Source organism: Balaenoptera musculus, chromosome 6 (assembly GCF_009873245.2).
Source record: "Balaenoptera musculus isolate JJ_BM4_2016_0621 chromosome 6, mBalMus1.pri.v3, whole genome shotgun sequence".
Lineage (NCBI taxonomy): Eukaryota > Metazoa > Chordata > Mammalia > Artiodactyla > Balaenopteridae > Balaenoptera > Balaenoptera musculus.
Window position 1 is genome coordinate 34,976,678 of NC_045790.1, and position 12,029 is coordinate 34,988,706.

The following is a 12,029-nucleotide window of genomic DNA, read 5'->3' on the forward strand; positions in this document are numbered from 1 at the left end:
TGTTACCCCAACAGCTGAGACCTAGCAGTCTCTGGGTTTGTCACAAAGGAGCACTCTGCATACTGGTGGCATTGAACGTGAGTGGGCCCTACATATAAAAACCTGCCCATCTGGCCTCCATTGGATTTTACTGATTGGCAGGGCATTTTCCAGGTGGTGGCAGCTGTGAAAGATTCCATGCTGCAGCACAGATCTGCAGGAGACAGCCACTCTGTTGAGCAGGGTAGATAGAGGGCCTGTTAGGGGGGCTGGCAAGGAGCTGTCTTTGCAGCTACTTTTGAAGGAAGCAGCATGGAATAGTGCAAAGAACATGGGACTAGCCATGAGAAGACCTAAGTTTGAATCTTAGAACTGTCACTTGAGAGCTGTGTTACCTTGGGCAGGCAACTCACTGATTCATTCCAGTCTTTCTCCTCCTAAGTAAAATGAGGGCGTGATATGTGCATTATGGATGAATCTCATAATCATTATGCTAAGTAAAAGAACCCAGATACAAAAAAGAATATATTGTATAATTCCATTTATATAAACTTTTAGAAAAGCAAACTTATATATAATGGCAGAAACATCATACAGATCAGTGGTTGCCTAGGGCCAGGGGCAGAGGGAAGGATGGAATGCAAAGAGGCGTGAGGAATCTTTTGAGGATGATGGAAATATTCTGTATTTTAATTGTGGTGGTGGTTTCACAGGTGTATTCAACTGTCAGAACGCATGGATTTGTACCCTATTGTGCACACACACCCAAAAGGGGATCTTGAAGCTATTTCAGGGCTTAATAAGAAAGAATTGAGGGAATTCCCTGGCGGTCCAGTGGTTAGGACTTAGCATTTCCACTGCAGGGGACATGGGTTCCATCCCTGGTCAGGGAACTAAGATCCCGCATGCTATGTGGCGTGGCCAAAAAAAAAGAAAGAAAGAAAAAATTGAAATAGATTTGGATTATTTACCATTTGTACAGGAGGGGAGAGAAGCAGCACGGATTGGTATTTGTGTTGTGTATTTGTAGGCTGTGTATTTACCCTTTCTGCTCTAGGTTACCCAGTAAAGTTATACCTAATATAATAGGAATTCTCCAACACTAAACAAAATCAACAATCATCCATCTTGACCTCTAACTCTTCCTTTACCCCTTTGTCATTTTTATCTGAATTTTTATGAACTTGTAATAGTAGGGGACATTTGAAATCAGACAGATTTCTTAAAATATTTGAAATACTTAATTTACTAAAAGTTTTTATCTATATTCCATTGTCCGGTCATTCCACTTCTTAGTGGTTATTATATCCTATCACCTTTATATTGAGGAACTCTATTGACATCCTCATAGTCACAGTGCGACAAAGATGTCAATGGTAAATTCTTAACTCCAGTATATAAGGAGGGCTGCAAGAAATAAAGTGGAAATGACTTGCCCTCCCCAGCCCCCCAAATTCTCATCCTGTATTCTATTAATGATTGTAAATGCCTCAATGTCCTTCTTAATAAGGCCTCCCAGAAGCCACAACTAATTGTTTGGGGTTGACACTGAAGTCAGAACTTGATCTAGAAAGACTATTCAGTAACTCAAATATGAAGTGAGTAGTGACTTTCCTGGATTAGCTACTTGTGGCTGTATAGCATTATTCCTGATCTCCAAAGGGAAGAGAAGGGCCGGTGTGGTTGTGCTTATTCTATCCCCTCTTTCCCTAATGCCCAGGCCCTCTCTGCTTAAGACTTGCCAGGAATACGTAACCTTTAGCTGGATGTGGGACAAAGGGCAGCTACTTCTAAAACAGAGATATGTGTTTCTTGGAAGAAAGCTGATTTTAGGTTTTGGCCAGGAAATATACAAGATGAAGCTCTCAAAGACTAAGGTAATTGATAGAAACACATGAAATATATAAAACCCATGAGTTAATAATGAATTTGAACCTGCCTCGCCCCCTCAAAAAAAAGCAAAAGCAAAACCCCAAAAGAACTCATTGGACACCATCCAAAATAACTAGGGCACTACTACTACTTAACTCTGAAAGTTAGAAATTAAAAGAATACTTTTATGCCCGCCTTCATGTGCAAACTCTACTTTGGATAATCAAATAGCCCTAGTTGTTGACAGAAAGTTTTTCTTTATAGGAAAATTCCACAAGGAATGATAGATTCAGAAAATCACCATTTTGCAACCCCAGGTAGCAATTGAGGCAGGTAGCGATCAACAGAGGATGAAACCATTGGATTGATTGGTTGATGAGAGAACTTTACAATGAAGGAAATCAGTCTGCAATTTGCAGACATTTGTATGTATTCTGATGTGATGTATTATGAAGCACATGATAACACCTATGAAGTATTTTTGCCCCAAATGTGGAACTTGATTCTAATATAGGATTGCCAGATTAAGCCAACACAAAACAGGACACTTAACCACTGTGCCACCAGGGAAGCCCCAACAGGGTTTTTAAAATAGAATTCTGGTATAACCAGACTAAATAAAATAGTTTATGTAAAGTACTTAAGCATAGTGCTTGGCATAAAATAAAACTTAGTAAATTTTAGTTTCATCAGATCATCAAGTAGTATGATCTACTTGATGGTAGTAGTAGTATGGTAGTATGACTATCAGCTGAAATAATGGGATTAGCCTTGTTATATAAAACGTTTCTTTTTTTTTTAACAGAGTATTTATTTATTTTTATTTATTTATTTTTGGCTGTGTTGTGTCTTTGTTGCTGTGCGTGGGCTTTCTCTAGTTGCGGCGAGCTTGTGGTGTGAGGGCTTCTCGTTGCGGTGGCTTCTCCTGTTGTGGAGCATGGGCTGTAGGCATGCTGGCTTCAGTAGTTGCAGCACGTCGGCTCAGTAGTTGCGGCACACGGGCTCTAGGATGCACGGGCTTTGTTGCTCCACAGCACGTGGGATCTTCCCGGACCAGGGATCGAACCCATGTCCCCCTGCATTGGCAGACGGATTCTTAACTACTGCACCACAAGGGAAATCCCTATATAAAATGTTTCTTTGACCTATATGAAGTATTCAGGGTGATATTGGTAAAGACATTGTATATATTAGGCTCTTCTTGGTTGTAAGGACCCTGAGATTGTGTCCATTACCTTGGGTGATGGGTCTTGTAGAGAGTTAGGAAACAGAAAAAATGGCTCCATAGCCACATAAGCAGGCTTAATGGAGTCTTCTTTTTTTTTTTTTTTTTTGATGTGGACCATTTTTAAAGTCTTTATTGAATTTGTTACAATATTGCTTCTGTTTTATGTTTTGGTTTTTTGGCCATGAGGCATGCGGGATCTTAGCTCCCCGAGCAGGGATCGAACCTGCACCCCCTGCGTTGGAAGGTGAAGTCTTAACCACTGGACCGCCACGGAAGTCCCTTAATGGAGTCTTTTAATCATTTAGTTGCCTTAGGTAAAAAGTAGAAATGGTAGAACCTTTTGTCCTGTGTCCTATCTAAGCAGATTCTGTTCATTTGACAAATATTTGTTGCTAGCACAGTGCTAGACTGGGTGGGATCGTATTCTTTTTCTCTTTAAGAATTCTCACTATAGTATAAGGCAGAGCCACCTTATCATCTCTGGAACAAGGCTGGCAGTAAATTAAAAAATAAAAAATATGAGTCTGTAATAAATACCCTGTAAGTTTTACAATTAAAACCCTATAGTTGGAAGAGAGAAATCACATCTCCCTGGGGTAATTCATCTATTCAGCAAACATTATAATAGTGTGGATTGTTTTTAATGGCTATAACAAACAGGTATGAAAATGCTTAAATTAAATAAAAAAGTAGATTTCAGTATAGTTATGAGTACAGTGTTAAATACAGTGTAAAAAAAGTGCACTAAAAAAAAGGCTGGGAGGTGGGGGGGAAGGTGGACGAAATAGGTGAAAGGGACTGAGAGATACAGACCTCTGGTTATATAATAAAGTAGTCATGGGGATATAGTATACAGCATAAGGAATATGGTCAATAATATTGTAATAACTTTGGGAATAGATGGTTACTGGACTTACGGTAATCATTTCATAACTTATGCAAATGTCAAATCATTATGTTGTACACTTGAAACTAATATAATATTGTACATCAACCATATATTTTAAAAAAAGGCTAGAGGGAAAAACACCAAAATAGTAACAAGTAGTTGTATCAGATCAATTTGGGGAGATTGGGAAGAAGGGAAGTAGGTAAAATTAAAAATATATTTTTTAAAATCAGTAATATAGTTACATAGTTTCACAATTTACAAAACAGCTCTTCTAGGTCCTGCTCTGGGTGATGGAGACAGCAGTGAAATAGAAATAACAATAGGAAAGGTAATAATAACTACCACATTTATTGGCATACAGTAGTCTCCTTCCCATGCTTACCCTCCAACAACTAGTCCCCCCACACCAGTATTATTACTTTCTTGTGCATCCTGTCAAAGATATTTTATGCCTGATAAGCGAATATATAGATCTATTATAGATCAATTATCTCTTTCTCTTTAACAAATGATACCTTTACTATACAAACTGTTCTGTACCTTGTTTTAGTAGCTTAATATATTGTAAAGTTTTCTTTCTCTTCAGTAATATTTTGAGAGTTTATTCTTTGTAGTTGCTACATAGTATTACATTTAATGGAGTACCATAATTTATTTAACCAGTCTCTATTCCATTTCTTTGCTATTATATAAAGTGCAGCAATGAATAATTTTGTACCTATGTCATTTTGTACTTGTACGTAGTATCTATAGGATATGTTCCTAGAAGTGGAATTGTTGGGTCAGTGTATTTGCATTTGTAGTTTTGATAGATATATCAATGCAGTACAATCATAATCACCTGGGGAAACCTTTTCAGTGTTCTTATGTCTGCTCCCCCTCAAGATCTGGGAGGGTTTTTTTGTTTTGTTTTCTTATGGATCTGGGATGGGCTCAGGTATCTATGTTTTTTAAAGTTCCTGGAGTGATTCCGATGATTATCGCAGAAGAAGAGAGGGGCTGGACCTTTGTGAAATGAAATGTGGTACAAAGAAGCATATCTAATTTAAAAAAAATTTTTATTGGAGTATAGTTGATTTACAATGTTGTGTTAGTTTCTACTGTACAGCAAAGTGAATCAGTTATACATACACATATATCCACTCTTTTTTAGATTCTTTTCCCATATAGGTCATTACAGAGTATTGAGTAGAGTTCCCTGTGCTATACAGTAGGTCCTTATTAGTTATCTATTTTATATATAGGAAACATATCCAACTTTAAAACAAAAGAACATAGGCTAACTATAGGGCTCAGAAAGGTACTATGCTGCCAATTTATGTAGAAGCATGCTGTTGGCTGCTTTAATCAGCATGTCCAGATTACTGCTAACTCCGGTATCTTCCCCTCCCATGATATTATGGGATATCCAAGCATCACAATATAAATATGTTGGTCTTAAAGGTACTGATTAAGGGATGCAATAGAAGCCATGGTTATCAGAGTTGGATTGGGAAATGTTGGGTATGTCACTGAGGGAATAAATATGTGAAATACAGGATCTTATACAGCCTGTGGAAATTGAGAAGTCTGCATAGCACTTAACCTCTTCCCCTGGGTTAGGCTGAGCCAAGTAGGGAATATAACTTTTTAGAAATAACTTAAAACACACCAAAACATTGAAGGCTTATTCTTTTCTAGGTTCTGGGTGAGTAGTAGTAATACAGTAATAGTAATACAGAAATAACAATCTCAGTAGTGATAGCTACCAACACTTATTGGGTACTACGTACATACTGGGTATTATTGCTGATTAATACTTGCATTATTACAAGTATTTTCTCATTGAATCCTAACCCTAGAAACTGTGGGGACTATTGTATTTCCATTTTACAGTTGAGAAAAATGAGTTTCAGAGATGTTAAATAAGTAACTTGCTGAAGGTCACACATGTATCTATTTTATAGGATTGTTTAGAGGTTAACAAAGTGCTTAGAACAGTGCTTGGTACATAATAAATGCTCAGTACATACCAGCTGCTATTATTGTTATTACTGAAGCACAGAGTAAATACCAGTTATCCCTTGCTAGGGCATGCCTCACAGAAGAAAAATGTAAATAGGGTTTTTCCAAGGAAAGACGGGTATTCCCGGTAGAAGACACTGTAGTAAAGGGATTGATTGGTGGCCTGGTTTAACTACTGCGTAGGATGCTTGGTGGTAAAATGGTAGAAGAGGCTGAGATAAGAAAGAAGGTTTCACAGGGGTGAAGGGAAGCTATTGAGCCCTCTTGAAAGAATGGACATGGCTCATTTTAGTAGGCAGAGGGAGTTGGGAACATTTCAGGCAAAGATACAGCATTTAAAAAGGCATAGAAGCTGTCAGTGTTGCAGTTACCTACTGCTGTGTAGTAAACTACCCCAAAACTTAGTGGCTTGAAACAATTACTGTTTTATTTGCTCACAGTTCTGGTCTCACCTGTGACTGTCATATGGCTGCAGTCATCTGGTGGCGCCACTGGGGCTAAATAGTCTCAGATGGCTTCTCTGATGTGTCTGGCTTTGAATATGGCTGTTGGCTGGGTTTCTTCACATGACCGCAGAAGAGTCCCTAGAGAACAGTAGAAGCTGCAAGGGCTCTTGAGGACTAGGCATGTAAGTCACATAGTGTCATTTCCACCACATTCTGTTGGCCAAAACATGTCACAAAGCCAGCCTAGATGCAACAGGAGAAATAAATTCCATCTCTTGATGGAAGGACCTGCAAAGAATTTGTGACTTTTTTTTTTTTAATCTACCACAAATGGAAAAGGGCAGGATGAGTTTAGAATGTGTTACTTATTCGGCCCTTTGGCCTTTTCTTTAGCCTAAGTAGCATTTCCTCCAACGTTTATTACACAGGGTCCTTTTTTAAAAAAAAAAAAAATTATTTATTTATTTGGTTGCGTGGGGTCTTAGTTGTGGCAGGCAGACTCCTTAGTTGCAGCACATGGACTCCTTAGTTGTGGCATGCGAACTCTTTGTTGCGGCAGGCATGTGGGATCTAGTTCCTTGACAAGGGATCGAACCCGGGCCCGCTGCAGTGGGAGTGCGGAGTCTTACCCACTGTGCCACCAGGAAAGTCCCAAAACAAGGTCCTTTAATCATCACTTTTACCTGGCCCTGACTTCTTTCTCTGTTTCTCCTAGAGTGAAGATAAAATATAAATTAAAATGAAAAACAAAAAAGCTTTACCAAGAACTAACTAATAGAATTTTGAAAACTCTGAATTATTATTATTTTTTAAAAATAAATTTATTTATTTATTTAATTTTGACTGCATTGGGTCTTCGTTGCTGCGCGCGGGCTTTCTTTAGTTGCGGCTAGCAGAGGCTACTCTTCGTTGTGGTGCGGTGGCTTGTTGCAGAGCACGGGCTCTAGGCGCTCAGGCTTCTGTAGTTGTGGCTGGCGGGCTCTAGAGCACAGGCTCAGTAGTTGTGGCACATGGGCTTAGTTGCTCCGCGGCATGTGGGATCTTCTCGGACCAGGGCTCAAACCCGTTACCCCTGCGTTGGCAGGCAGATTCTCAACCACTGTGCCACCAGGGAAGCCCCCCCAAAACTGAATTATTTTTAAAAAATTTTAAAGAGAAAATGTAGTTTACTTACTTTTGAATATTCTCTTGAACTTGATTAACAGTGATTAACTGTTTGTTAACAGTGATTAACAGTGATTAACTCCTCAGGGAGTTCTCCAGGATTTTAATAATAGACCAGGATTATGTGTTATTACCACATCATTTGTTAGTATTTAATTAAATAGCTTGGTGTTAAATTTTTTAAAGCATTTTAATGTATAACCATTTAAAATCTTGACCATAGTATTAATTTCCTAGGTAAATTCTTTTCTTAAAATTAATTAATTAATTAATTAATTAGGTTGCACTGGGTCTTGGTTGTGACAGGTGGGCTCCTTAGTTGTGGCATGTGAAACTTTTAGTTGCAGCATGCATGTGGGATCTAGTTCCCTGACCAGGGATCAAACCCAGGTCCCCTGCATTGGGAGCACAGTCTTAACCACTGTGCCACCAGGGAAGTCCCCCTAGGTGAATTCCTTTATTTATGTTCTGTATAGGTAGACATCTACAACCAGCTACCTTTTAGAATAATCTGAAATCCTGAATTAGTAGGTTCTAAATTAATGATGTTTTTACCTCTTTATTCAACTAACGTCTGCCAATACTCAGCAAACGCAAATGTGATTTCCTCTGAGTTATATTCATTTATGATCCTCTGTGGTCCACTATTTAATTCTGCTTTCCATTCTGAAAGAGCTCTTAACCTTTGTTCATTAATCATGGGAAACAGTTGTGCAACATGCCTTGACATTAACTTGAACATCTAAAATTAGTCCTGTAACAATCAGCAGTTGGGAACAAGGTTTTAGTAGTTTGTGGTATATGTTAAGTACACATTGCAAGGTTGGAAGGAACTCCCTAGAAATAAGTAAGTGACTTGTGTTATGTGTGTGTGCATGTACCTGTGTGTATACACAATTGAAAGTCTCTTTTTATTAAGCAGATGGACAAATTACATCTGTTACTACAAATGCACTATAAGCATCTTTATGCACTATGCTGTTTAATCATTTTAGAAGAAAAATATATTTATGGAAAACCTGGTACGCTAGAATGGATTTTTCTGCATGTTTCTTTTGTGGTTTTCATTTTTTAAAGGAATAATTGTATTATATATACTATATTTCAAGTGAATGAATTTTTTTTTTCTCTTCAGAGTTTATAGAAACCCATTCACAAAAATGACATCCTGGTTTTATGAATGTCTTTGTGAAGCTGAACTAGCACAGTATTATCCTCATTTTACTGCCCTTGGCCTTCAGAAAATAGATGAATTAGCCAATGTTACAATGAAGGACTACTCCAAATTGGGAGTCCATGACATGAACGACCGCAAACGTCTCTTCCAACTTATCAAAATCATTAAGATTATGCAGGAAGAAGATAAAGCAGTCAGTAGCCCAGAGTATCCTCTACAGACAAGCAGTCTGTGCATCAAGCCTCAGAAATCTAGATCTGGCCCTCGAAGGCAACTGCATTTTGATTCCCCTGCTGACAACAAAGACAGAACTACCAGCCACAATCAGTTTGAACTGTGCGATTTATCACATTTATCTGCAAGTGAACAGAAGTCTAGTTACCTAAAAGTACTAGAGCATTTGCTACCAGATGATTCCCAGTACTGTACAAAAACAAGAATTCTGAATGCCACAGCTGCTGATTCCTACCTACAAGAAGAAACTAACACTTCACTCTTTTCATCAAATCACTTTTCTCCAATACAGGGAGATTGTGATAGTCCCGTTATGCAAAGAGTCTCTCATGTTTCAGGGTATAACTATGGAATCCCTCATTCTTATATCAGGTAATAACTTATTTTTTTCTTTTTTAATTTTGGAGGGAGGGTAGCCTTAGGCAAGGGCAGGCTTCTCCATGACCAGAGGAGACCAACTATTCCATATTTACAGAAAATGATAGTGAACAGCTTCTGCGGTGATAATGGAAGTACCTTGATAGGGGGAAATTAATGACGAATTTGGTCTTTTCAGCTGGGAGAAAGATGATATTGTTCATGTGCATCAAGCAGCTGCTACTTACCAGGGTCTGCTATTATTCCTATAGCAGACATATTTTTATTATTATAGTGTAGCATGATACATCTAATGCATCCACGAAGGTAAAATATCAATAGTTAACTAGTCTCTGCAGTGAAAAAAAAAAATTACACAATCCACAGGATTTTTTTTTAAGGCTATCAAATTCACTTCAGCCAGGAGGCATGAAGCTTAGTTAAAAACAGCTGTTTAATTCGACTAGTTGAATTAAATAGGTCTTTGGAGCAATTGATTTACCTGCACATATTGAAATATGGTCCTGATTTTGAGTGCTTTCTACAATTCCAGCGCTGGAAGGACAGATGATTTTGGTCATTTCAAAGAGTAAGACACTTTTGATGGAGTTTAGAGTTTGGTTGTCAGAGTGACAGTGCTTCGAGTTAGAATTTGAAATAAGGTCCCTAAGAGGTGAAATATCAAGTAATCCCTAATAACAACCTTGGTATATGATAGAAAATACATTCTTTTAAAAATAATGTGTATTGTTTGTTTTGTTATTTTAAAAGTTATAGATGGTGAGTTGTGGAGAAATAAAATACATTCTTAAGCCACTTTTTTTAAAAAAAATAAAGGCTATTATTCATACCTTAAAACAAAGTACTTACATCTGGTCTTATATTGGCTAAGGTTTCAGAGGATTTCATAACCAACTAGTTCTTTTATTCTAAAAAATAGAAGACCCAATTTTAAAGGTAAAAATGCCTTTAGTAATTTGAAATACATAAGTGAATTCTATAGTGTTTTTGGAAGAAAAATAAATTTTTTTTTTTGGTTTGGTTTAGCAAAGCACAGAGCATATAGTACTGTTTTCTTCTTTCAGTTGTGAAAGGACTAGATTGTTCTATGATCATCAATGCCAGGATTGTTGCTGTCCTATTGGTTAGCTCAGTGGTGAAAGAACAAATAGTTTCTTGAATGTTAGTCTTTCATTGAACAACACATAAAAATCTAAATTGGAATTATTTATAAATAGAATAAAGATGTGACTTTGCATTATTTATTTAGATAGAATGGATATTTTAGTTTAAATATTGCTGCTTTATTTATTTGGCAAATATAAAGTACCACCTCTGCTTGCCCTGATCCTAGATATAAAGATGATTAGGATATCTGGAGACTCTCAGACTCTTAGGCAGCAGGGTAAGTGGGAAGACAGGCAACCATATAGTGAGATAAGCGCTCTCACAGAGGTTTGTACGTGGCAAACCCAGAACGAAAGCTATTCAATTGAGCTTTCTCACTTTATATCATTATTATCATACTCTGCCCATTCCTTATTATATTAGAGAAATGGAGGTAAGAAAGTACATTTTCCCCAATAATTCTCAATATTGTCTTCTCACCCAAACCCTAAGTAGGAGCCAGAGTTTCAGAACCCTGAGAAACTCCCTCACCAACTTAAGGCTTCCTATTAGTGAGTCATCCGTGTCCAAAGAGCATTCTCTTTGGATACCTCAAATCAGGTAAGTTCAAAATAAACTACTGAACTCAGAACTTTAATAAAAGTCTAAGGCGTTTAGATAACTGGCTGCCCTGACTTATTTAAGATCTTGAACAGACCTAACTCTAGATGTATTAGCTCTGCATGTCAGACAGATATATTTTATTTCTTGTAGGGAAGGTTGAGCAGTAAAACCAGAGCATTTTAGAATACATTAAAACTTTGTGTTTTTTTTTCTGGGGAATTCCTTGGCAGTCCAGTGGTTAGGACTCAGCGCTTTCACTGCTGGCCTGGGGTTCAGTCCCTGGTTGGGGAACTGAGATCCGCAAGCCATGCAGCATGGCCAAAAAAGAAAAAAAATTGTTCTTTTCTTATTAAAAAATCTAACATATGCAAAAGAAGAGAAAATAGAACAGTGAGCCCCCACATGCCCATCATTCACTTTCAATGATTGTCAAGATTTTGCCACACTTACTGTCAAAATGGTACATTTTTTTAGACATCTACTCTACATTGGTTAAAAAAACAAAACATGCTTCAAAGGGCTTGAGTAGTCTTTGGTTTTTTTTTAATTGGCATATAATTGCTTTATAATGTTATGTTAGTTTCTGCTGTACAGTGAAGTGAATCAGCTATATGTATACCTGTATCCCCTCCCTCTTGGACCTTCCTCCCACCCACCTCCCACCCACCCCCCATCCCACCCATCTAGGTCATCACAGAGCACTGAGCTGAGCTTCCTGTGCTTCACAGCATGTTCCTAACCCAAGGAATATTGCCTTAATATTCTGGATGTTAAGGTTGATGAGTTCACTGAAGTCAGCCAGAGAAGAAATGTATCTGGATAGAAAGATGAATTAGTGGTGAATTAGCACCAGTCATAAAATTGTCCTGGGAAGAGGAAATATAGGATCGTGTTCTAACAAATAAATATATATCAGAGTAGGCAAAAAGAGGATGCAAGAAAACA

At 37.8% G+C, this 12,029-nt stretch overlaps 1 protein-coding gene across 2 annotated transcripts in view; it reads left to right on the forward strand.

The window, feature by feature from the left end:
• The window catches only part of KIF24 (kinesin family member 24), a 62,339-nt gene that overhangs the window by 10,463 nt on the left and 39,847 nt on the right, over positions 1 to 12,029 (forward strand). Inside the window, exons 2-3 of one of the 2 annotated variants that reach the window (XM_036854343.1) lie at positions 8,721 to 9,368; positions 10,977 to 11,081. In XM_036854343.1, coding sequence (XP_036710238.1) covers positions 8,746 to 9,368; positions 10,977 to 11,081 — 728 coding nt within the window. In that variant the 5' untranslated portion in view covers positions 8,721 to 8,745. The remainder of the gene's footprint in view (positions 1 to 8,720; positions 9,369 to 10,976; positions 11,082 to 12,029) is intronic. The other variant, XM_036854344.1, reaches the window with a different exon arrangement.